The sequence below is a fragment of the Ovis aries genome, chromosome 11 (genome assembly GCF_016772045.2).
Source record: "Ovis aries strain OAR_USU_Benz2616 breed Rambouillet chromosome 11, ARS-UI_Ramb_v3.0, whole genome shotgun sequence".
In the NCBI taxonomy this organism is placed as follows: domain Eukaryota; kingdom Metazoa; phylum Chordata; class Mammalia; order Artiodactyla; family Bovidae; genus Ovis; species Ovis aries.
Window position 1 is genome coordinate 37,072,248 of NC_056064.1, and position 25,266 is coordinate 37,097,513.

The following is a 25,266-nucleotide window of genomic DNA, read 5'->3' on the forward strand; positions in this document are numbered from 1 at the left end:
ACACAATCAAGCCAAAGAGAGGAAGAAGGAAAGATTTATTACAGCAAGCAAGGAGATCTTTCCCAAAGCAGTGTCTCTCTGATCAGCAAAACTGGAGAAGTTTTAAGCTAAGGGTACATGTGTTCTTGAAGGGGTTTGTCTGGTATATGAGTATTCATGAAGGGGCTTGAGCAGAGGAGATTCAGCATAGAGTTGGGGCAAAGGTCAACAGAGTTCAAGCTTTACTTGATTGAAGTCAGAAGGGTCAACACCATCATTCCATCCTCCACCTGGGTTGGGGCCATAGTTCCTGCAGAACTCAAAGATATGTATCAGATTGCTATGTATCCCTTGAGGAGGAACTTGGACTCTGTTTTATCACTGAACTATTTTTTCTTGACTGCTTTTCCTGTGTTCTTTCCTTAAGCTCGTTAATTACTGAGACCTATCAGTGATAATGATTGTGGCCAGGCTAAGATCACAAAATGGCTTAGGAAAAAATGGCCTCTCAAAAAAAACAAAGAGGCCTCTCATGTCAAGAAGACAATGCCTGATCTCCTTCTCTGGGGCCCCCCTACCCTATGTGCTTACACTTGTGGCATCTACTACGTGGTCTGTTAGTACACATGTGGTCAGTATAATGAAAGGGGCTGCAGGTTGCATAACAGGGCAAGAGATGATGTCCAGGCTGAGCTCCTTCAGCAAATGGGGTGGACGTGGTCCTGAGGAGGAGAGGGCCCCATCAGGAGAGCAAGAGAAAAAGGTGAGGTGTGAAGACAGGGATGTGAGATGCAGTGAAGCAGCCAATCAGTTGAAGGAGCTGGGACACTGGGAGTTACTGGTAAGAGTGTCAAGGGTCAGGTTTGGAGCTTTAAAGCGTTTGTTTCCCTTTGTATATATGGAAGCATGGCACACATTTGTCCTGTTCATCGGTGAACCCCTAGCCCCTGGCACAGAGATTAGGGTACTCCCTGACTGACCCTGCTACCTCTGGTTTCCAGCCTTACCAGCTCCCAGATGACTCAGGCCCTTTGCATTTGCTCCTTCTCTTCTTGTGGAGCCAGGGAGACTAGGGAGGACTGAAGTTAGACCCAGGCACGGGGTGCCCACCTTCTTCCTAGCTAACACAGTCCCGTTGTGACCCCGTTTGAGTTAGCTGTGCGGGGGGTTGAACTCAATTTCTCCTGCTGTCAACATTCAACCGTTAAGTGCTGTGACCTAGTATTACACCGGGTTCATAGTGTGTTCTCAGTAAATTTCTTTCCTCTCTAAACATAATCTCTACTCCTCACCAGGGTGGGAGGGCATAAGGGTGGAGCGGGTGTGGCCGGGAAAGGACTCAAGAAGCGAGGAGAAAGTCGAGGTTTTTATTTACAACGCTACTTGCAAAGGGGCAGAGTCTGGTCCCCAACTCAGTGTATACAGGATAGGAGAGCGGGAAAGTCCGCAGGCCTCTGTAACCTGTAACCGGGGCAAGGGTCCCAAGTAGCGGGGCGAAGCGACTGTGCCTGGAGGGCAGAGGGCACCCAGTCAGCCCAGCTTTGCGCACAGGGGAGAGGAACTGCTTTTCCCTGGGCGGGGTCAGCCGAAGCCTGCCCTCGGGCTTAGGAGCGCAGAACAGAATGAGGGCTGGAGGTGGGAGTGCATTTTTGCAAGTCCGGGGGATCTGAGCTCTAGAGGCGGGGGTGGAGAAAGTCCATTGCCCTGGCACCTCCAGGTGTGTGGGCGGGACTTACCTAGAGCCCAGCAGCCGCTCTAATGAGGGTGCCCCCCACCCACGCTCCTCTGAAGGGATGCACTACATCTTCACCCTCCTACCCTTCCCGGCGGCGCCCAATCCCACCTTCGCTCGCGCTTCTGGAGCCTGTGGAGCAGCAGGGAGGCGTGGCCTACCGGCGGCCCGCCCCTTTGATGTGCTCCGACGCCGCTGTGATTGGACAACCGCTTGTGACGTGCGGAGACTGCGGTGGGCTCCGGTGCTGCGGCAGCCGCAGCGCCAGCCGCGGCTCCGGCTCCGGCTCCCCGGTATTTAAAGGGGACGCGGCGGCGGCCCGGGGGGATGGGGGGCAAGTGGAGGGGACGGCCCAGACGCATATCATCCACGGCCCCTCCGGACTGGAGGGACTCGTGAGAGCCGAAGCCCAGAAATCCGGGGGTGGATAAGACACCGCATCCCCTCCAATTCCTGTAAGCAGCCCTTGCTCCATCCTGAGCCCAAATACCTCAGCTAGCCCGTGTCCCCCTACTCTTCACACTCCAAACTCAGCCGGGACAGACCTCTGCCGCCGCCGCTCCCCACGTGAGTCCTGGACTCGCCGAGGTAGGGGAAGGCTGGGGTCCCAGCGTGGGGTGGGGGCTGCGCTGGGTCTGAGAGCGCTCCTTCACGCGCGTGTCCATAGGGGAGTCGCTGGAGCAGAGGAATGAGTTCCTCTCCTACCCAAGGGACTAGGTGTCTGGCTATCGCTCCATTCCCGACACAGACAAGGCGAAGGAATCCGTGCTTCCTTGCTCCCTGCCACCCACGAGTCCCCTGGGCTCCCGAACTGTCCCCCCTCCACCACCCCCCGCCGCCCCGCACTGGAGCGAAGCACCGGCCAGCTGGGGGTGTGCCAGAGTGCCTGCTTTCCAGCCACCTCTAAAAATATCTCTCCCCAGACTCCACCGGCAGCTGCCACCTCCTTGCCCACTGAAGATCCCCTCCTAGCTTGTCTACCCAGGCAGGGAAACACAGAGGTGACTCCTGGTCCTATCTTTCTCACTGGCACCAGAGCTCCAGGACGTCAACTCCTGGTCCTGTCTTTCTCACTGGCACCAGAGCTCCAGGACGTCAACCCAGCTGTCAGGACAACAAGCTCACAACCCAGGGGAATCTCCAAGGCAATAGAGGAAGTTCTGGCTGCAGTTTTCCCAAGAGGCAGCAGAGACCCTTGAGTTCTAGTTCTAATCCTGATTCTGATGCTGTGTGACCCAAGATGTTAGCTTGACCTCTCTGGGCTTTTGTTTTTCTTATTCACTGCTAGTGGTGAAGGAAGAGACCAAGGAAGAAACCATGGTGAAGTTGGGAGTGCTGTCTGGGGGAGGGGGAGAATTGCACCTTAGTGGTGGAAAGTGATTTCTAGTGATTGATGCTAGGAGACCTAGTCTTAAGCAGAGGACTTGTTACTGTAGTATTTCTGGGATCCTTGCCCTTGCCACATCCTTATCCTGCAGTTTCTTGTGGAACACTGCCCTGTGGCCTCCAACCATCCATTAATGGGAATTTTCAAACTCTGTTTCCCCATCCCAAAGGTGTCCTCCCATCCTATTCCCATGGATATAATGTGACAGCACTTGTGTAAAAAGGTGCAGGGGTGCAAGGGGCCAGTGTGGGGGTGGGGGAAACACTGGTTTTAGGTAGAACTAGAATATGGACTCCCTGCCAGCCCAATGAAACCCTTCTGTCGTTTGCTCTAGCCTGCTGGAAAAGCTCAGAGGTCCTGTCCCCCTTTTCCTATTCGGTGACCACAAGAGGATTCAATCACTCAGGAGAAAGCTTCCAGAGGTGAGTGACCTCTCTGAATGTCCCAAGAGCCAGATTTCAGCGGGGCTTGGGGTGCCTCTGACTACTGTGGGCTAGGGGTGGGTGTTGCAGCATGGCCTTCTCAATTTCGACGGGAAGACCTCTAGGGACTAAAGCAAGGGCAACTCACCAACAATCTGGTTTCCCTGAATACTAGTATTAGATGAAAAGAACCTAACTTTTGCTGAGAAGTTTTGAACATGATTAAAAACAAGTAGACTATTCCACCAAATTAAAAAAAAAGAAAGAATCAAGGGCAAAGAAATGAAAGCTGGTCTCTGGGTGATTCCTTGAGATCCTTTTATCTTCATATCATTCTGGCATGTGTCTGTCCATGTTTGCTTTTACAAGGGGTGTGGCATCCTTTGACCTTTCCTCTTTGGACTCACCTGTCCCCTGGGGGACATGTGATATCAGCCAGGATTCTGGAAGGCTGAAAGTCCATCTAGATGGGACCTGGGACAGCCCTTCCACCTCTAACCCCCCAAACATGCCCTTCTTTTACCTCACATGCCTCCCTCCCCTTCTCTCCCATATTTTTGACCTGTGTCTCCTCTCCCAATCCCTTCCCTCTTTTTGCCCACTGTCCCATTCAGCTTTGTCCACAACTATATTCCTAGACTACAAATTCTTAGGGAAAAGGCTGAAATCCACATTGCATGTGTAGCCAGGGAGTGGGGACAGATGGGCTACCTCAAGATGGAGGGAGCCCTTCCTCTAACTGGTGCCCTGCTCCTGCGAAGTCCCTGTCTCTTTCTTGAGAAGCTGTTGCTTCTCCTTGCTGTCCTGGGATGGTCTGGGGAGAGTCACCTTGACAAAGTCAGAGGGGTACCCAGTGTCACCCACTTTCACCACCAGAGGGCAGCAGCCAGCCAGACCTTTGCTCCTTCCCCTGTCTAGTCTCCTGGCTCACAGTCGCGGTCCAGCTGTGTCCCAGCTGCATCTAGTCTCATTTAAACCCAGGGTGGAGGGCAGCAACAGGGACTTGTAGGTTTGAAGCAGCATTGGGGAAGCCCCCATGAAGCCGAATCCTGTCCCCAAAGTCACATAGCAAAATCTGGCAGAAATTTCAACCTGACTCCTGGCGGACTGCCAGTCTCTAGAAGCACCAGGGAGTGAGACAGTCCTAGATCACCTGTGGTACCCAGGGGTCCTAGCTCTCCAGCTGCAGTGGATGCCCATCCCTGGGCATCTGCCTCTTCCTTTTTGAGGACAGAGGGCAGGCAAGGCTGTGGCCAGGAGTTCACAAACCAGGCTTTGCCCCAAGGAAACATCGTAGCCTTGGGCAAGTTATTTAATCTCTGAGTCCTTTTCATCTGCTGAATCCATGGAATTGTGATGAGCAAGGACAGAATATAAGTGAAGCTTATTTGTAAACCATGATGAACCATACACAAGAAAGGGGCAATGAACATATAGAGAAAAAAAACACTGGTCTCAGACTCTGAGATCTGGTTTTGAGATCTGTCTCTGCCATATATAGTGGGTGATGTTTGTACAAGTTGGTTACCCTTTCTAGGTCTTCAATAATATCTGTAACCTTTCCAGCATCATGAGGGATTGTTAAGAGGATGCCTAGCAAGGGCCTTGTGGTCCTTAGCTTATTTGATGGGCTGTTTTTACCGAGTGGTTCCTGAGGCTCAGGAGAGGGGATAGGATCAGGTGGGTGTTGGTGGTAGAAACACCACCACCTGACCGGGCACCCTCACACGGACCTTGTATGGTTGTCAGGAGCTCTGGACCGACGGCTGGAGGCCAACAATCCCTACAGGTGGTGCTCAGGGTGATGTACTGACAATGAGCGGGTGTTTTCCAGTTGCTGGCCTCCGATGCCTGTCTAGGGTAAGTGGGTCCCTCCAGGGGTCTCTTAGGATGAGGCCTCAGCTCCATGTTCCCATCATGGGGTGGGAGGAGCCCTATCCAGCCTCTTTTAAGCCTGCTCTCACCTCTATTGAGCCTCCACTAATCCCTGAAAGCTTCCATCGCAAGCATGGGTCCCTGATGCTCTCTATCCTCAACTCCAGGAATCCTGGGCCACTGAAACTCAGATAGATGTTGGTGAGACCAGAGAGTGACTGCATGAAATTGAAGGGACAGTTCTGTTAGGGAGGCAGATAGCCAGGTTCAAATCCCAACTCAGAAGTTAGGAGCCTTGGACTTCCATTTTACAGGATGTGCCAGGCTGTAAACATCACAGGAATATTGGAAAGGGAGTTAGGAAGAAACTAGAAAGAGGAGTGGTTTTGTCTCAACTAACGGGTGGAATGTGGAGAGGGAGAAGACAGCACAGTGGTACTCGGAAGCTGTGCAGTCTGCTTGCTGTCCCTCTGGGGCAGGGGCAAGCTGCAGAGGGCTTCTGCTCTCCACATGCTTGCCTTCATGCCCTCACCCTTGCCATGTTGCCCCGCATCCTCTCCCTTATCCCCCATGAACATAACCATCCCAGGTCTTGACTTTCTGGAGCTCCCCACCCCTACTCTTCCTGTCCCTTCTGCCCTGTGCTCCCCTAGCATGACGTCCTCCTGGCCCTCTTCTTCCCCAGCCCTTCCTCATCCCCTCCACCCCAGCCATGCCCCCACTCCCTCTCCTTCTGCCTTCTCAGCCACTGCCGCTCTCTTTCCTCTTCCTTACCCATCTCCCAGGTGTGTCGTGGCCTGGTGCGGGAGGCTCCTACTTCCCCAAGTCCCACTGCTTCTCCTGCTGCCTGCTTGCTTCGGACTCTGGCAGAAACCCCATCCGCTGACAAGTTCCTCCCAGGGAACTGGCAAGTGATTAGTGATGAGCTGTCAGACAGGGCCCTGAAACTCCCCAGAGAAGTTGTGTCCCATCCTTGGACCCCTGCCCAGGGCCACCTGGCTGGAAGCAGCTCACAGACCCTGCCTGGATTTTGGGTGGTCAATCCACCTAACTGGTTCCTCCAAGAGCTAAAATCCAGTTCTCTGGCCAATGCGGAAGCCCAGGCACCTCACTCTCCAGGTCTGGCACTGATTGCCCACATGCCTTGGGTAGTGCCAACAAGTCTTCCCTGGTTTCTACCATCCATCACAGTCCTACAAGCCATCGGCTCTACATGGCTGAAAAGTGGAATGACAGATCTGTTCCAGTTGAATGAATGAATGAATAGGGAAGAGGAGTGGAGTCCCTCCCACCTTCCCTGTGTCCACCACCAACAAGGGGTCACTGGAAGTCTCTAGAATGGTCTAGTCCAGAAACCTTCCCAACGGAGTGACTCCTTGGAAGCTGCTCTTCCACTCTCCTGAACCTTGGTTAAGCCCCCATGGCCCCAGATGAGAGTAGAAGAAAGGTGCCAAAGAAGCCCTTCAGGGTTCAGGAGGATGGTCCCCTGAGGATAAACCCCAGAGCAGTTAACACAGAAGTGCAAGAGGGTGGACAGGGAAGGCAGGGGTGGGGACGCCGGCGTTGCTTAACCAGCCTAACCAGCCTTGGGTCCTCCTCAGGTCTTCGATGTGCCAGCATCTCTGGCCGTGGCCCGCTAACCTGCCTCTCCCGGGCCGGCTCCTGCCGCGCCCCCTCTCGCTTGCTCCCTCCTCCTCCTGCTCCTCTCTCCCCTGCTCCCAGGACGGCGGGATGGCTGCGCAGGGCTCGCCGCGCTTCCTCCTGACCTTCGACTTTGATGAGACTATCGTGGACGAAAACAGCGACGACTCGATCGTGCGCGTGGCGCCGGGCCAGCGGCTCCCGGAGAGCCTGCGTGCCACCTACCGCGAGGGCTTCTACAACGAGTACATGCAGCGCGTCTTCCAGTACCTGGGCGACCAGGGCGTGCGGCCGCGAGACCTGCGCGCTGTCTACGAGTCCATCCCGCTATCGCCCGGCATGGGCGAACTGCTGCAGTTTGTGGCCAAGCAGGGTTCCTGCTTTGAGGTTATTCTCATCTCAGACGCCAACACCTTTGGCGTGGAGAGCGCGCTGCGCGCCGCCGGCCACCAAGGCCTGTTCCGCCGCATCTTCAGCAACCCTTCCGGGCCCGACGCTCGGGGGCTGCTGGCGCTGCGGCCCTTCCACTCACACAGCTGCGCGCGCTGCCCCGCCAACATGTGCAAGCACAAGGTGCTCAGCGACTACCTGCGCGAGCGGGCGCACGACGGCGTGCACTTCGAGCGCCTTTTTTACGTGGGCGACGGAGCCAACGACTTCTGTCCCATGGGGCTGCTGGCCGGTGGCGATGTGGCCTTCCCTCGCCGCGGCTACCCCATGCACCGCCTTATCCAGGAGGCACAGAAGGCTGACCCCAGCTCCTTCCGCGCCAGCGTGGTACCCTGGGAAAATGCCACCGAAGTGCGCCTCCATCTGCAACAGGTGCTGAAGACGTGCTGAGGACGCGGCCTGCAGGGGGCGCCCGGCGGGAAGGGGGCTGGGGACAGGGAAAGACAAACCTAGTTTTATTATTCCCTTTCCCTTTCGTTTTGGTGGGTCCCTCCGGGAATTTCCGGAATCCGGAGCTCGTCCATTTGGGGGCTGGAGGAGAGAGTTCGGAGCTATCCCCATCTATGCAGTTAACCCAGTTTGGCTGTCTCCCCCAGTTCCACTGCCAGCGAATTCCGGTTTGGTCCCGCTAGGGTGGTGCGCAGACCCAAGCAGGCAGCAGTGTTTTCCAAAAACCTTGTCCCCTCCCAACTGGGAGGAAAGGGTTGCCTGGCAGAGTAGAGAAGGAACATCTCCCACTGTGTTTCATTAACTGTTGCCTTGGGCCGCATGACTTCCTTCCCCTAGACTTCTGTCAGGGGGACCCAGGTCCTGAAATTCCTCTCCCCGTCCCTTCAGCCCCGCACTCCCCGCGGAGAGATGGTGCTCTCCACGGACTCCAGTCTCAGGCCTAGGTCTTGCTTTACCTTCTGTGACCCTACACTACACTCCTGCCTTCCCCCACGCACGCTGTCAGCGTTCCCACAGGAAGAAATGCCAGAGGGAACAGTCGCCTCCTGGTGGTGGAATGAGGTAGTACACTGTCCAGGGCTCGGGTCCGGCCAGCCAGGGACCTCAGAGAACGCGACGACGTCTCCTCCTCGCACCCCAGCCTCTTCTATGCAGCAAGAAACCAGGGACTTAACCAAAGTCGCCCCGCCAACTGGACCCTCTGAACCCCTCCCCTCCCGTATGGAACAGAAAGCCATGATGTTTTAAAGCAGAGCCACTGAAACCCAACCCCCGCCCCTTTTGGTGTTTCAGAGCTATAAAGGAGGAAAAGGGGCAGAGGTGACTGAGATCTCTCGCGCCGCAGTCTGAGGGATGAGGGTGAGATGATCTCTCAGAAAGCCCCACTTAAGTGAGGGAGCTGGGCTCCACTCTTGGAGGAGTGTCCAGTTTGGGGAACCAAGACTGAATTCATAAAGCAAGGAACAGGCAAAAGAGTAGGGTGCAGCCTGTCTTCACAGAGCGGCACAGGGGTCTCATGGAGAGGGCTCAAGCAGGGAGGAGACGGGAGATATTCCTGCTTAGGGTAGGCAAAGGGACTCAGTCCCCAGGAGCCTAAAAACCGGGTTACCTTTCAATCTTTCAGCACACCTCGCACCCCACCCTGCAGGGCAATCATCAAGAGGTCACCAGTTTTATTCCAAGTTGGCACTTGCAGCTGGAGACCCTGTCTTGCATGGTCCAAGGGTCTCCTGTGGATAAGATCACCAAACACCTTGGCTTCCAGTTATTTCCTGTCTCTAGCAGGCTTCTGGGTACCTCTCCCAGGACCCCCTCCCACTGCAATGGGGGGAAGGGATAGACAACAGTTAACAGCCCAGAGGTGTGCAAGCCTGGTCCAGTCTTGAGTGAAGCTGGCTTTGGTGTGGGACTCAGGCTCACTCAAGGCAGTGCTTTGAATCAGCATCGCAGAGACCAGGCTGTCAGCTGATGGGCTCCACATAGTTCCCAGGGAAGAATCCAGACCCCTCGGAGCAGACACCCTCACACCATCCATCAGAGTAGCGGCGGGTGATGCAGATAACTGTGCCCTCAGAGAAGGAGAGCTCGTTGTCCTTCTGGCGGGTGTATGGGTACAGTGTCACCACTGGAGGGAGAGAGTAGAGGGTGCCGTGGGATGTGCCTCCTGCTGCACCCTGGGATGCTGGGGCCTACACCCTGAACTCTAGAGAGCACCATGGGAACTGGGGCAGGAGATGCCTTCTACCAAGCCCTGGGCTCCTCCCCAGCTGAGCTAATACTCAGTATCAGGCCAGCTGCTTTTCTGTGTGGGTGTGTGTGAGGAATAACAGGGTCACACCTTTGCAAATGGAAGGGAGAATGGCTCTGGGCTAGAAGAGTGGGGGGAAACCTGACCCCACGATCTGTTGCCCTTCAGTCCCAGGACTCAAGTACCTTTCTCCAAGTATGCATCAGGGACCCAGCTGGGCTCTTCAGACCCAAAGCCTGGTGGGGGTGGAGGTGGCAGCTCCAGATCATCTACATCCAGGGGTGGAGGAGGGGGCAGGTCGAGGGGCATGGGCAGCTCTGGGGCTAGGAGAGAAGCAGAAAGGCTGCAAGCGTGACACAGGCAACCCCATCCACTCCAAGAAACTTCACTGTTGGAGAGCAGGGCCCGGGGATCTACCCATTCAATGCACTCTGCCTGCAGCCCTTTTTCATCCTGCTCCTCCCACAGTGCCTCTAGCGGGTGGTAGGTGCTCAGTAAACAGCAATGTTGAACAGTGTAGGGTGATCAGACTCTGCCACTTGGCTGGGCAAGCCTTGAGCAAGTCACTTAATTAAACTTCACAGGCTCAGTTTCTTCATCTGTTGAATGGGAGTGTGAAGATCCTAAGCGGTCAAATTTACGCAAGAAAATGGATGAGAAGCTTTGACTTGGTAAAAAGCAGGGGCTCAATTATGTTAGCTTGCTTCCTCTGCTTTCTTCTGTCCTACCTTGGACAAAGTATTCACTGACATAGGCCCAGCTGGATCCAACTAGGGTGAGGTGGGGTGGGAAGTCTCGAGAGGTGAGAAAACAACCCCAAACGTTGAGATAGGAGGAGGCGGGGCTCCTTACCCGGTGGGGGCAAAGACAGTTTCTCCAACGAAGGGGGTAGCAGGAAGAAGTCAGGGGCAACAGGGGGAGGGGGTGGGGGGGCTGCCTGCCCCTTGGCCATGGAGACCCCACCGACACCTTCGGCGCTGCTGAAGATCAGAGAGAGAGGGGCTTTGCTAGGTTGGGGAACAACTTCCTACTCAGTACCCAAGCTGACCCCGCCCCTTCAATCACAAGCTCCGCCCTTGTGGCCCGCGGTCTTAATCCACCTTCATGACCGCCCCAACCTAAAACCTGTGGGGCTCACCAGGCCGAGGCCAGTGAGGAGGCAGAGGAGGCGGCCGAGAGTCTGCCGTCGGGCACCACGGGGGGCTGCACGGGTTCGGGGATCCGGGGCGCTCTCCTGGGGTGGGTAGATAGGAGTGAAGTGACATCGAGGGAGAAGGCATCAGGCGAGCAGGGGTTCGGGCAGGCGGGCTGTCGGAGGAGGAAGTTTGGCGCCTGGCTTGAAGGGGCGGGTGGTGGGGAGTAGTTTCTGGTTGAGGGGAGCGAGAGGAGGCGGGGGCGGGGCAGGTTACGATTGTGGGGAGACCTCACCCTAGGGTGGCGGAGGCGGGAGTAGCAGGTGCCTTGATGCTCTTACGAGACAAGGTCCCGGTCCGTGACAGCTGCGTGCTCAGATCCTGCGGGGGGAGCAGGGGGCGGGGGCTGACACCCACAGGGGCCTGCAACGGCGCCCCTGCATCCCAGAGAGGAAATGGGGGAGGGGCAGACGAGAACTGGGAGAGCAAGTGCCGACTTCCACTGCCCAGCCGGCTCTCCCACCCCACCCCTCTCAGTCTTGCTCTTGGCAGACCGGGCCTTAAATCTGCCATAGGCTCAGGCAGACAGGATCTGAAGGCCACTTCCTCTTGCAGGGCCTCAGCAGCTGAGCCCCACTCTCACCCAAAGATGCTGAGCGCTCGGCTTTGTGGGCCTTAACTCTGAGAAACCCCAACTCCAGCCCACGGCTGAGAGGGCTGAGGTAGAAACCTCCCACCTGTCATTTTCGTGGGCCTGAGGAACTGGCTGTGGGGAGTTCAGGGCAGAGAGGAGCAGAATGTACAGTGTACAAGTGACAAGCTGTGAACTCATGTGCAAGAGAGCACTTCAGTTGGTGATGGAGTTTTCCTAAGAATAAGTACATGAGGAATGATGTCCTCTGCTATCCTCCCCTAGGGACAAGACAAAAGGGACTTGAACTCAGGCATAAAGAATTTAGGTTGGATAAAAGGAAGAGCTTACTGGTAAGAGGGTCTGGCGACTGAAGGAGGGAGTGTGCTTTCTGTTTTGGAGGGAGATGTGTTAAGGAAATCAAGGAGCCGTTTAGCTACAGGAGAGCAGCCAGTCTAATCTGGAATGTTGAAGTGTGGGGACAAGGAATGGATAAAATGGGATTAAGGGTGCGTCCTCTCCCACCTGGAAGAAGAAGGTGGGCTGTGAAGAAAATGCCAGTCTTGAGCATGTCCTCATTTGAGTGCCTACATCCCCTGCCTTCCCCACCCCACAGCAACTCTGGGTGACTGTTCAGCACAGTGACCTCAAACCTCCAGACAGAGGAAGTTGCTGTGGCTGGGGAACCATTCTCATGCACCCTGACATTTCCCTGTCCGCTCTTCCCCTTCACACACACATCCCCATCCTGTACCCACAAGTGTGTATGTGTGAGCCCAGGTGGCATTGTCAGCAGGTCATGTGATAAGGGGAAAGGTCAGTTATTAAAAGAAAGGTTGTGATGAATTTTAAAGGAAGAAGATGGGCCCCCTCTCCTATAAGGGGGCCCCATGGGAAGCAGCAGAGCCTCTTAGGGCGATGGCTTCAGGGAATGAGGAAGGAAAGGGGCTGCAGGGTGGGACGAGAACTCGGTCCTGGAAGAGAACTGAGGCTCTAGAGAGAAGGGAGTCAGGAGGCAGAAGAGGGTGGGGGACTTCCCTGGTGGCCCAGTGGTTAGGGCTCTGTGCTTCCACTGCATGGGGCATGGACTGGGGGAACAAAATCCCCATGAGGTGTGGCCTTAAAAAAACAGAGGCTGTGCTGTGGAGAAAGAGGAGGGCCCCTCTCTCTACCTTGATCCCATGGCCAATGTCATCCAGGCAACTGAAGTTGAGGGGTCTCCGGTAGTAGGGCGTGAGGTGAGGCAGGTTCTCAGGGGCGATGATTTTCTGGCCGGGAGGCAGCCGCTGGACAGTGGCTAAGGTGCCGATCTCCCTTCGGGCCACTTTCTCCATATGCATGTTCACCATCTGTGTGACAGAGTTGGAGGTGACAGCGCTCTTTCCCTTAAGACTTTGGGGACGGGGAGAGGCCATGGGAGGCAGTGAGGTGCGGAGAAAGAGTGAGTTTTGTCCCTAAGGTCGCATAGCATTTGGGATAAGAGTTGCCAGGAGAGGATGGAGCCACTTTGGAGCCACTTCCAGTGGAAGAGAACAAGAGCTATTATTAGCTGAGCAGGAACTAGAGGAAAAGAGAAAACACAGCATCCTTAAGGGGTGCTGGGAAGAGACTGGGCCAGTTTGGGAGCAGAGGGAGATAACGTGGAGAATCGTGGCTGAACCAGCTCTCCCTCTTGCTGCTAAGTCACGTCAGTCGCATCCGACTCTGTGGGACCCCATAGATGGCAGCCCACCAGGCTTCTGTCCCTGAGATTCTCCAGGCAAGAATGCTGGAATGGGTTGCCTTGGGGGACAATACAAGCGAATCAACTTCCTCTTGTAATGTTCTTTGGAGAAACCTACATCTCTGAGAGGGTGGGAACTGCAATCTGCTGGGGTGAGAGAAAAAGACACATTCACACTGAACATGTGAGTGATGCACAGGCCAGGCTGACGTGTAGCTTCGTGCATGTGGTTTATGGGGTAATTCCTCGGCCAAGGATTCAGGAAGGAAGGAGGAGGGTGTATATGCGAGATGGGGTGGGGCGCTGTGCGGTATGGCAGTGCTTCCAGGGCTGAGAATGACCTTGCCAAGCAAGCAGTCTGACTTTGGGATATTTATAAAGTCACCGCCTGTGTTTAGATGAAAACAGGGTCCATTTGCCTCTTTTCTGTGCTATGTAGCCACTGTGATAGGGAGAGCCTACTTTCTATCATGTAGGAAGGAATTCAGAAAGAGTTCTGCCGTCAGGGAGTTCCTGGTCCGAAGGGGCAGCAAGGCCCACCCCTGAGACACAAGGAAGCTCAAAAAGCTTGGCAAGTGCCAACTTTCTGGGATAGAGGTGGGTGTTTGGATGTAGAGGAAGGCAGGAAAGAACTTTTGCTACAGATGTCCAGGTGGGGCTGAAGAGTTAGGGGCTGAGGCGAGCAGCCTTTCCCCAGCTCTTACCTGGCCCAGTGTGCTCACGCGGGCTTCCACCTGCCGCAGGGCAGCCGCCTGAAGATCCAGCATACGCAGGGTGTGTCCAGCCAGGTTGCCCACCTGGTAGGCCACGCTGGCCAGGGCCTGGGTGGTGAAAGCCATGGTCTCCTCCAGTGCTTTTCGCTTGTCGGTGGCCTGAAATACACACAGCCCTCGTATGTTCCACTGGGTCCTTGGCTGTGGGCTGGGATGGGATAGGGTGTGAAGAAGTTGGGGGCTGAGTTGGGAGAAGGCGATTACCGTCAGATGTTTGAGGAGGTTTCTATAAGAACGACGCAGTAAGAAGGACTCAAGGGGTATTAGGAAAGTGACTCTGCAGCCCTGGGAACTGGGTCCAAGGGGAGGTAAAGATACCCTTCTCAGATAGTCACACTGAGGATTAGCCCTACCACCCTCCTGAAGATATTTTGTTTAGGAGGATCATAAATGGTGAACAGTAGAAAGGAAAGAGGAAGTCAACACTGGCTGGAAAAGATATTATTGGACTTGAAAACCAAACAACCAACCTCAGGCCCTCATCCCAGACCTTCTAACCAGAATCCCCTGGGCATGCAGCCAGTGAATCTGTACCTTGGAAAGCTCCTTACGTGACTCCTGAGCTCCTGGCTTAGCTCTGGTCTGCAAGGTGGTGTTGGGAACCAGTAATTTGGTCCATTTTATAGATAAGAAACTGAAGCCCAGAGGGGTAGGATAAAGCAACTTCTAACTGTAGCTTATATAGTGAAAGTGTTAGTTGCTCAGTTGTGTCCGACTCTTTGTGACCCCATGGCCTGTAGCCCACCAGGCTTCTCTGTGGAATTTTCCAGGCAAGAATACTGGAGTGGATTGCCATTCCCTTCTCCAGGGAATCTTCCTGACCCAGGGATCAAACCCAGGCCTCTTGCATTGCAGGCAGATTCTTTACTGTCTGAGCCACCAGGGAAGTGTAGCCTGTATAACCGGGGCCTATATAGGGTCCCACAAGGCTGGCTCCTGTTTTTCTCCTCACCCTCATCCCCTTCCTCTCTCCCTCTCACTCATGGTCCTCCAGCCACATTGGCTATTGGGTCTCAGTTCCTGATCAAGCTGAGATTGTTTGTACCTCAGGGCCTTTACACTTGTTATACTCAGGTCTTCAGAGACACTTGCCCTCATCACCCTAAGATCTCCCCTAGCCCCCCTCTGTATTGACTTTGTATTAGATTTACTGTTTTCTTCATAGCACTTAGCACCATCTGAAATTTTTTTTCTATGTACATTATTATCTATCCCCGCATACACACACACACACATCCACACACACTAGAATGTAAGCCCTAAGAGCGAAGGGAGCTCATCTGTTTTATTCTGTATCCTATCCTGGAATAGTTAGTGCCCAACATACAGATCTTGATGAATATGCATTTGTGAATTAATCAGTGGGTTGAATGCAAACCCAAACACTTGCTGGCCATCTTCCTACTGCCTGCCAGGCACTGTGCCCGGTGCTGGCTAGGGTCACACTTCCAGGCAGTGGTGGTGGGGTGGACAGGGAGTGTCTGAAGACTGAAGAGAGTTTGTTTCTCTAGTCATTTGGTTCCCCAGGCAGCTTCCTCATCTCAGGTTGGGACACGAGGGTAGGGGCCAATCCAGGGCAAGTCTGGGGAGAGGCCAAAAGACTGATCAGTAAGGCTGCACCCTGAGGTCTCCTTGTTAAGGGCCTTCAGTTGCTCCTCAGGGCCCGTAGTGGAGAACAGACCTAGAATCTATCTAAGCAGGGTGCTCAAAGAGACCTGGAAGCATCCAGTGTAGCCCCAGTGAAACTTGAACCAAAGGGTGGGCCCAGAACCAGACCCTCAGGTGCTTCTCCATGCCTTTCTGTTGCAGATAGGCTAAGCACTGCTTATTTGCATCCAATTTACATCTCATCAACATACATAACTGAGTGCCTTGAAAAGGCAAAGAAATCAACCCAGAAAGAATAACAGGTCTAATTCTAGTTCAAGACTGACCTTTAGTAGATGAGGGAATGAAGGCCCAGAATGGAGCAGTGACTACTCTGTATTAGCTGGCCTCTCTTGTACTCACCCCTCCCTGGACTGGCATGTGGAATTCATCACTGGATTTTTCCTGTCGGTCCAAACAGGAAACATGTCTGCTTGGGCCCAGCTCTGGGGGGACAGAGCCTGGATACCTACCGACCCCTGGCTTTGGTCTTAACCCAAAGTCAGGTCTAGAGAAACAAAGGTCTGGGATCCATCTTCATGGCTGACTATTTATTCATCATGCAAATTACCCTGTCTACAAACTCAATGGACCCTGACAGAAAACTTTGCAGTTGACCCCAGCCTGTCCCCCCCAATTCCCCACGGGTTTCCTGACACCTGCTTGAGATGGAGGGGGCGGTGTGAGGAAGAGGGGGAGATCGTGGGAACCAGGTCTTATTTAAGGCCAATTTTGAGAAGTCATCTAAATCCTTCCTAGGCATTTGCTCCTCAGAAAATCCTCGGGGAAGTCAGGGAAGGTAACTGGCTCTGTAGTCTAGTAGTTAGTGTTCTGCATGAAGGAAGCTGAAATCCAAGGATTCTGACCTGGGTCAGGGCTTCTGATGCTCTGAGGGTTTTTGCAAGGGCTGCTTCACCTCACTAGAATTAACTTTGAATATCTATATTTGTCTTTCATCCATCTGATGAAAGATGCTGATGATGCTAACAGCTGCCATTTATCCTGCCCTTCTTAAGGGAGAAACACTGGGCTAAATGTGCTAATACATTATTATGTTTAACCCATGTGAACACGTGATAAAAGGTATAAGAATCACAAGGGAAACTTGCCCCATGTCCAGGAGCTGGAAATTGGACTCAGGTCTTTCTGACCTCAAATTCTGTGTGCACACCATGTGTGCAAATGAGAACACAACCAGAAGTGCTTTGAGATGTGCACAAGTTATTGAAGGAATGGGAAGGAGGGCCGCCATCCTAGTCCATAGGAGGAGCTTGCCTTCCAGTGCTGGGGAAATGCAGCTAGTTCACAAGCCACATTCCAGCTCAGTTTCAGTACCCACAGTCACTCAATATCTACAGCGGGAGTAGCATTTTCAACTAGAGGTTTGGGGGGGAATGCTCTGGAGTCAAAGTTGCTTGTTCAAATCTGGGTTCTACCATTAGCTTGGAGACCCTGGGAAAGTAAGTTAACCTTTCTGAAGCTCAGCCTCCTGGCTGTGAAGTGGGAGTGGTCCTCACCTCACAGACTTGGGTGAGGGAGCAATGAAGCCAGTTCAGGTGCAAAGCACTTTAACTGCTGTTACCATTATCTCTCTTTAAGCTGCCATTTTCTCATAAGCATTTTCTCCTTTTATTTATTTATTTTTTTCAACCCTCACTCCTACGGAGCTGGGAGGTCCCAGTGCAAATAAACTGTCTTAAAATCATACAGCATGTCAGAGAGGGAAAGGCAGGAGAGGGTTCAGCTTCAGAAGTCAGGAAGGCTAGGCTGATGCCCAGCTCTGCCATTGCCAAGCAATGTGGCCTTGGACAAGTCACCTTGCCTCCCTGAACTGCTGTCTCTTCATCTATGAAACAGGAATAATGATACTGTCTCACAAGGCTGTTATAAAGGCTGTCCTCTTGTGTTCATCCAAGCACCTACTCTCCGTCCTGGGACAACCCCACAATTTAGAAAACTGTTCCAAAATGCCACTCTCCTTGCATTTTGCTGGTAGTCTGCTGCATGCTGTCATATTGTCCATCCCCCTGCCTCTGAGTCAAACTCCATCTCTTTAACCCAACATAATGGGACATCTCTCAGCTCTCCCTCAGATATCAGGGACAGTTTTCTCTTGTCCACCTCAAGTTCAAGACAATGTTTGGAAAGTTCTTCTGAAGTCTCACCTAGAGCCAGCATGAACATGGAATGATGGCACCAACAGGTGTGTGAGGACAAGTCTTTAGGCCTCTGGATCTGAGCGGGAGTTTCGGAAGGAGAGGAGCCTGGGGTGAAGCCTATAGCAGGATGGGGTAGCACTGCCTTCCCTGGGCATCTCTGAGGCTCTGGGAAAGAGGAGTACAGGAGGCCCTGGGAACACGCGTCAGCATGAGAATTTAAGGGCCTGGGATGAAGCCGACCTGGAGTGGGAGGATAGCTCAGCCAATGCCCAGGCCCAGCACCTGTCAGGATGGGCTCTGGGCCCCTGGGGGGCTGCGGTGCCAGGCCTGCACCCGCTCCACTTACCTGCACGTAGTTGTCCTCACAGTAGTCTGCGACTCGAAGCAGGGCGCTGTGGTTGCCCCTCAGGGCCTCCCGGCCCGTGGGGATCTCAAACTCCTGCAGTTGCTGTAGCTCCGCCATGGCCCCTGGCCTCTGCCCGGCTCCCCGGGGAGCCTGCCGGTTTTGCACCTCACTCTGCCCTTGATTGGTTGCTCTGCCTTCCCTCCCTCTCACTGCTTTTGGTTTCCTCTTCGTGAGAGACCCAAACCTGCTAGCATGGGGCAGGCATGCTCATACGGGGACAAGAGGAAGTTAGTCCCCACTCCCTGAGCCTGTGCCACTCTGTCGCCTGCCCAGAGGAAGGGAGAAAATGGGGGGGCCAGCCCCCCAATCCCTCCTAGCAGAGGAAGCCAAGGTTGGGGCGGCTGTGATTGCTGCCTGGGCCTGGAGAGGAAGCTGCGGCGGGGGCTGGGGTGGGAGACAGGAGGAAGGGGGCTGGCCTGCTCTGGGAGGTGGAGATGGATTTTCCACTCATGGAAGGGGAGGAAAGGGCAGAGGGTGGGGGCTTCCTTGGGAAGCTCGGGATGAGTCACCAAGAGACAGGGGACTGGAGGGTGGAGAGGATATGGAGACGGGTCATGCTGGGGGCCCATAGGGCGGTGGTGCCACAACAATGGAAAACAGCCGGTGCAGCAGCCAGAGGAACCAGGCAGGACACTGAGAAGATACAACCAGAGGTTCCCTGAGAAGTGTTATCAAGTCTCCGAAGGGTTAGGTGCAATGAAGATCTGCTGTATGTACGTGCTGTGGGCCTGGTGGAGGCAGGACAAGATGAAACTGACCAAGTGGAGCGTAAGGGACTCAGACTAGACAACAGGAAGGACTTGGCTTTGAGGAGCGCCAGCTTTAAATTCCAGATTAACAGTCATAGGAAGCGGCAGTGGGCAGAGCACCGAGCCTGCTTCAGGAGGTATGTGCTTCATTTCCTGAATTCACAAGAAACTCAGACTGGATGATGTCCGGGGTCCTGTCCTGATCTCAAACTCTTAGAGCTCAGAGCTGTCAATGGGACTTGATTCCTGGAGTAAGGGAAGTTAGGAGGGACTCTGGGCCTCCTCCCTGCCCCTCTTACTGGGGAGTCTGTCATTCTGAAGTCAAGAAAAAAACAATCCCTCACTGACCACATTGGTCCCTTAATATCTGCTCCTTGAGAGGGTCTCTTGCCACTGGACAGGCGTCAGGCTGAGCAGAAGCTCAGTGACTGTTAAATGACATAGCCCTTGGGTGTTCCTGGGAGGAGACCAAGAGAGAGATCAGGATGTGAGCCCTGTGCCCAGGGACTGCTGAGGGAGACACGTGTGCCGGGCTCACAGGCAGGCATGGAGACAAAGAAGCATGGACACGGGTGTTGGCAGTGGCCGTGGCCCCTAGCTGATGGGCATAGCATCCTGAGTACATTTTCACGGAAAGGGTGATGAAATTTGAGCTCGGAGAACCTTGTAAGGTGAAATGGTGGGGCTTGAGTGAGGGACACAAAGACTTCTCGGATGAGGGAAGGTAGGAGGTGGTGTAGGACTTGCCTCATTGGAAATAGCCTCAGAGCAGGCTCAGATGTAGGGGAGGAGAGGGCTTGAGGGAGAAGACTGGGGAAGGGGAGCAGGCAGGGCTGGAGGGTAAGAATGGGGAAATGAGCTCTAAGCCAGAGGGGTCACTATAGGAGAGGGGCTGATTGCGGGGGGCAGGGCAGGTTGCCTGCAGTGGTGGTAGTCTGGAAGGCTCAAGCTGCTGGATGGGCTTAGAACCTTGAGCCTATGATCAGCTTAGGCATCAGAGATTTGGGCTTCCAGACCATCTGCTTTGTCTAAAGACTTTCAGCTGATGAGGAGCTAGGAGGCTCAAACGCCTTCGTCTGGGTCTTGAAGTGCACGCTCTTGCTTAGCAGGTGAGAGGGGCTGAGGTTGCACTGGACTGGGATCTAGTCTTAGAATTATTGAGGTTAGGAACCAGGCAGGCCTTCCTGATAACACTGTGGCAGTGATAATGATGATAAACACATTGTGTTTATTACATGCCAGGCAGTGTGTTAAAATATTTCACAGACATTATTTTCTTAATCCTCACAATAATCATATAAGGTAGTACCATTATTATACCATTTTGCAGATGGGGAGACGAAGGTTGAAGGAGGATGAGCACCAGCTTGGAAGCTGCCGAGTCACAGTCGTAACTGGAGTCTGGCAGGCTCCAGAGCCTTTCTCTTAATCACTAGGGTAGTCTTTCTTCTGGCAGGACCTGAATTTTCCTGAAAACTGCCTCATGAGCTACCTGTGTTTGTGCAACAATAACTTTGCTTCCCGAATCTGTCTCACTGAAAGAAACTGCTCTCCTCTCCCTTCTCCATGCTCTTCCCGCGTTGAGTGTATGTTCCTTGGTTCTGTGTCTCGTCACAACAATGATTTGGAGTCTTGGATAAACCACGTTATAGCTCTCAGGTCGCGAAAGGACCGTGTTAGAGCTCTTAGACAAATCAGTGCTACAGCTCAGAGTTACAGCTCTATTTTATTTAGAAGATAGCAAGAAAATCTATCTTCAAGGCGTGAGGGCACGTCGATCCACAGACGCGAAGAGAAGAGCGCCCCAGCGTGCGGGAGAGAGAGAGCTAGCTTTGGCTCCTCTTTTTATATGTTTTTCTCTCCCTGGGCCTGTCCTATGTAAATTGGGCCAGCCAGGAGTCTTGTTTGTTTTACCTGAGTCTTCACTCCAGTCCTCGGACCTTCCTTTGTTCTATTTTCGCAGGCTTTTCCCTTCTTTGTCTTTTAGCCACCGCCACTTTGGGCTCCTTTTCCCTATTCTACCTACCTAACACTCTGATCCCCATTTTCTCCATAGACAGATCTTATCTAAGGGCAAAGACTGTGTGTGCCTGCCCCATCCTCTCCTCCTGAGCCTAGCTCACAGTGGGGTAGGGCCAGGAGCTGCAGTGAATCCGTGGTGAGTGATGAGAATATATGGTGAGCAGGGACGAAGTTAGAAGTTGAGGTATGGAAAGTACAGAGGAGGAGCTGGGGGTGACCAAGGGATTTAAAGTCCTGGCTGTGGATGCTTTCCAGGGCCTGGTCTCTCCAGGACAGGATGGCCCAGGAGCTCAGCGAGAAGGAGCTCTTAAAGATGGAGGTAGAGCAGCTGAAGAAGGAAGTGAAGAACCCAAGAGCTCCGGTGAGCCTCCTCTTTCACTCCCTGCTGCCTCTTCTCTATCCCTTTCTGGTCCTCATGGAGACGGGATGCAAAGGAAGATGTGATGAACAGCAGGGTGGTGGGACCTTTCCAGGGCAGTAGAAAGAGTAAGGGGTGCCCCTGGAATGGGCTGGGAGGTGGGAGGAGGCAGGGTTTGATCCCACAAAAGTGCACAAGAGATAACCTCAGAGCCTGGAGGGCTTGGTGTGTCCAATTCGGTCCCTGGACTGAATATCCTGGCCAAAAATCCCTCACAGGTAAGAGTCAGGCTTTCTGGTTCTGGTCAAGGAACTCATACCCCTCTCACAGCTGCCTGTGCCTCTTGTCTTTCTCCTCTCCGGCCTCTATTCCCACCCTGCCCAGAAGCCTGTTTTGGGGGTCTGAGCAAATCATGAATCCTGAGCAACAGAAAAGGGCTAGAACCACACTTTGCTTTCTCCCAGATTTCCAAAACAGGAAAGGAAATCAAGGATTATGTGGAGGCTGAAGCAGGAAATGACCCTCTTCTTAAAGGCATTCCTGAGGACAAGAATCCCTTCAAGGAAAAAGGCGGTTGTATGATAAGCTGATGGTGCTGGAGCCCCTCACCTTGAACGCCTGCCCCTCCTCAGCCCTCTCCCTACCAGAACCAAGTACCCTGGGATGTGCAGGGAAGCACTGGATGTTCACTCTCTCTTAGTCACAGGATGAGTAAAGAGGCCTGGCTGTACCCGTTGTGAATCCATTCCCCATTTCCACTGTGAACTCTTTCTCTCCCATTACCTCCATCACCTGCTGGCTCACTGCTGACCCCACCTGGAACTGCTCCCAGGAGAGCCTCCCTGGCTCAGGACGCAATTCCCTGAGAGCCTGGGCAGTCCTTGGGAAACAGTTACTCCTCTTTAAAACTCCTATTTCCCCCTCCACTGTCTGCCTGGGAACCAGCGTTTCCATCAAGAGCTTCTGGGTTAAGGACTGGAGTTGGCGGGGGCCGGTGTGGGGGGGTGTCTTTTGCCCCCACCTCATGTCTGGTCCTATGGAACTCCTCTCAGTCATTTAGATAACCCGAGATTGGCCTGGTGACAAAAAGAGCTTGTAAAGTCATGATGTCATGATTTATTGAATATTACTGAATGTCTGTTCCATGTTGGGCTAGAATAGAAGAGCAAGGAAAATTCAAGTGGCTCTTATTGTCATGGAATCTAGCAGAGAAGACACGAAACAGAGTTACAGTTAAATCAGTAAGTGCTACAGTGGCAAAGAGGGAGTCGAGGCTGGTGTAAGAACACAGGGCAGAGGGACATTCAGGGCAACGAACAAGGTCAAAGTGAACTGTTGCAGACAGTTGGGAGGGGATGGTGAGGACAAAGCCAGCAGGGGTAAAACATGGGGCTGGAGAGGAAGATGAAGTCCAGTCTAAAGGACTTTGCTGTGAGCTCAGGTAAGAACTTTCTTTTTCATTCTCATTGCAACAGAGAGCTGATGAAGGTATTTAAGCAGCAGAAGGCCAGGCTTTGATTAGCATAAGGGAGGCTGGATCCTGCTTAGAGCTGAAAGACTAATTCCTAGGCCTTGTTAGCAAGAAGATTACTGTCTAAAGAAGCCACAGACAGACATTCATGATACAATGTGTTCAGTGCAATGTCAGAGAAGTCTGTGTGGAGTATGAAGGGGACATAGGAAGACTACAGAATCCAGCTGAGTGGCTGCATTGCATCCTGGGAGAGAGTAAGATAGATGGGCCCCAGGCTGAACAGTTTCTCCCCTGTGGACAGGAATTCCGTAATACCAGAAAATCCATAAATGCAGGATGATAGAGGAGGCTGGGCCCTGCCCAGATAGGAGATAAAAAACCACATATTCCTCATTCTTCAAATTAAGGAGACCTCCCAGCCTGCACATGCATAGAAAGGCTCCCTGGAGGTCGAAAGAGAAGGGACATCACCTCATAGTAAGTGATGCAACTACCCATAGGCCTCTTCACTAAAATCTACCTTGGCTAAAAGATGTCTATACACACACGGGAAGACGCTGAGATATCCCAAATACAGACTCAGAACCCGGCAAAGCAATATGACGACCAAAGGAAACCCGAAAGAAATGCCTCATAAGTGATTGAAGCTCCCACGGAGGTGTGACTCTCTCTCTGAGCCCACCATGTGTATATCCACATGTACTGGACTCTTTTTCCCTCCTAATAAACACTAATTGTTTCACTACTTTCCATCTCTATGTGGAAATTCATTTCTACACAGCTGATGGGCCAGGGCCTTGTCACTGGCTGCTGGTTTCTGGTGGTCTAGTGGCCAGGATTTAGCGCTCACTGCCACTGCCTGACCTGTCTCTGGCTGGGAGCTGAAACCCTGCTTCAGGCCGCTGTAGGCCAAGGCCATCTGAGATCGAGAGGACAGGAAAGACCTCAAAAAGGAGGTGATATTTGCAGCTGAGTCCTACAGGATTAAGTCGTAAATGGGTGATATAAATCTGGCTGAAGGGACAGTATTAACAGAAGAAAAGATGAAAAGAACAAAGGTTTGAATGCAAACACTCTTCAGGTCAGAGTTGTTGGAATGTCAAGGGAAAGGCCTAGATATTTAGGATCTGCTGCTAGAGAGGTGGAGTTGCAGGTAATCAGAGGATCTTGTTTGTGATACTAAACCACCATATCTGCTGGGAGTGAATTGGCAATGTTTGCATTTAGAAGGGTTTTGACAAGGCTTTTGACAAGATTGAAAGGGCAAAGAGTAGAATCAGAGAATTAAGGACATGATTGGGAGAAGTGGGCTAGGGCAGAGGCTGTAAGTCTAGAGGGGAAGGTGGGATGAAGGGTTCTTTGGGAAATGAAGTTTTCAGATCTTGACATCTCATTAAGTGATGGGCGAGGGACAGGAAGTGGTCAAGGATACCACTTCCGGGGTGAGAGAGAAGGATTGAAAACAAGTATTTGCAAACAAACCTAACATAATACATTCATCTGATTCAGAGCTGCAAACTCCCTCAGCCCCTCCCCAGTGGGCCATAGCCCTGGGGCTGTCCTGCTCCTACTGGTAAGTTCATGGGCCACTGGTCAGAATTCAGGGTCTCCCAGGGACTGTCCACTCCTTTCCCAATTCCACAGTAACCCTGCTTCACCATTCTGCAATCTCAATAATAAATGCAGCCACTCCAATACGCTCCCCAAGAGCAGGAAAAGAAGAGAGGCTAGAAAGAGAAAATATTTAAATACATCTTCTAATTTTTTAAAATGAAGAAGTGTTAATATTCCAGTAAGAAGGGAAAAACAGATGGGGGCTACAGTCACATGGGTGTAGATCATTGATTATAGCCTCCTTCTTGATTGGAGTTCTTGGTTCAGGGGACTGACTCCAACCTTCATTCCTCAGGACTCTGAACCCTTATCCAGGTAGAGCAGTGGTTTCTTCTGCTAGCCTGTGTTACCCAAAAAACCCAGTCCACCTCTTGGTCAAGCTAAAAGATGTAACTAAGCCAAAGAGCAGGAGAAGGATTTATTACTTACAGCACAGTAAAAGAGAACACCAGGGATCTTTCCCAAAACAGAAATTGGAGAATTTTTAAACTAAGGATACATGCACATTTATGAAGTATCCACAAAAATCCAACCCTGAGTTAACTGAAGTCACAAGGGTCAGAAAATGTCAACATCATCACCTCTTAGGTTCCAGTTGATCTGGTGGTTTGAGCGCTTAAGGCTAACCTTTACCAGTGAAACAGACCTGGAAATCTTTACAACTGATATATTATCTTTACTATGGGAACTTCTCTAGCCTGATAATAGTCATTTGTTGTTGCATTCTTCTGTTCCCTTAAGATATTTAATTCAGGAGACCTGTCCAAAGGCAAGCATTGTGACCAGGTTTAGATCACAATAGCTCAGGCCAAAAACGGCTTCTCTTATGTCAAGACAGCCATCCCTGGTTCTCTTTCTCTGGAGACTCCCTACCTATCTTATACCTTACTCAGG

General features: G+C 52.7%; 3 protein-coding genes across 23 annotated transcripts; 2 read left to right on the forward strand and 1 right to left on the reverse strand.

The window, feature by feature from the left end:
• Positions 1 to 16: 16 nt before the first annotated feature.
• Positions 17 to 18,234, reverse strand: ABI3 (ABI family member 3). Of its 6 annotated transcripts, none has more exons than XR_006061193.1 (8): positions 18,096 to 18,234; positions 13,875 to 14,042; positions 12,620 to 12,796; positions 11,112 to 11,197; positions 10,822 to 10,991; positions 10,536 to 10,663; positions 9,869 to 10,006; positions 17 to 289 (listed from the first exon to the last, which is right to left on the reverse strand). XR_006061193.1 is itself a non-coding variant. In XM_042255849.1 (8 exons), exons 1-8 carry the CDS (start codon positions 18,210 to 18,212, stop codon positions 222 to 224), a joined length of 978 nt encoding a protein of 325 aa, XP_042111783.1. In that variant the 5' UTR covers positions 18,213 to 18,234; the 3' UTR covers positions 17 to 221. The 6 variants fall into 6 exon arrangements, 4 of the variants coding, with proteins under 4 accessions (XP_042111783.1, XP_027830477.1, XP_042111781.1 ...); XM_042255849.1 differs by having other exon boundaries at positions 10,822 to 10,917; XM_027974676.2 differs by lacking the exon at positions 17 to 289 and adding an exon at positions 9,092 to 9,560 and having other exon boundaries at positions 10,822 to 10,917.
• On the forward strand, positions 2,035 to 8,752 carry PHOSPHO1 (phosphoethanolamine/phosphocholine phosphatase 1). Of its 15 annotated transcripts, none has more exons than XM_042255851.2 (4): positions 2,035 to 2,299; positions 3,433 to 3,520; positions 5,270 to 5,380; positions 6,181 to 8,752. In XM_042255851.2, exon 4 carries the CDS (start codon positions 7,004 to 7,006, stop codon positions 7,874 to 7,876), a length of 873 nt encoding a protein of 290 aa, XP_042111785.1. In that variant the 5' UTR covers positions 2,035 to 2,299; positions 3,433 to 3,520; positions 5,270 to 5,380; positions 6,181 to 7,003; the 3' UTR covers positions 7,877 to 8,752. The 15 variants fall into 15 exon arrangements, with proteins under 15 accessions (XP_042111785.1, XP_012041331.2, XP_004012841.2 ...); XM_012185941.5 differs by having other exon boundaries at positions 6,997 to 8,752; XM_004012792.6 differs by having other exon boundaries at positions 7,118 to 8,752.
• A 431-nt stretch (positions 18,235 to 18,665) lies between the features above and the next one.
• Positions 18,666 to 23,503, forward strand: GNGT2 (G protein subunit gamma transducin 2). 2 transcript variants are annotated; one of them, XM_027974683.2, is made up of 3 exons: positions 18,666 to 19,041; positions 21,182 to 21,287; positions 21,749 to 23,503. In XM_027974683.2, the coding sequence occupies exons 2-3, from the start codon at positions 21,204 to 21,206 to the stop codon at positions 21,872 to 21,874; spliced, it is 210 nt and encodes a 69-aa protein (XP_027830484.1). In that variant the 5' UTR covers positions 18,666 to 19,041; positions 21,182 to 21,203; the 3' UTR covers positions 21,875 to 23,503. The 2 variants fall into 2 exon arrangements, with proteins under 2 accessions (XP_027830484.1, XP_060250837.1); XM_060394854.1 differs by lacking the exon at positions 18,666 to 19,041 and adding an exon at positions 19,969 to 20,013.
• The last annotated feature ends 1,763 nt before the right edge of the window (positions 23,504 to 25,266 follow it).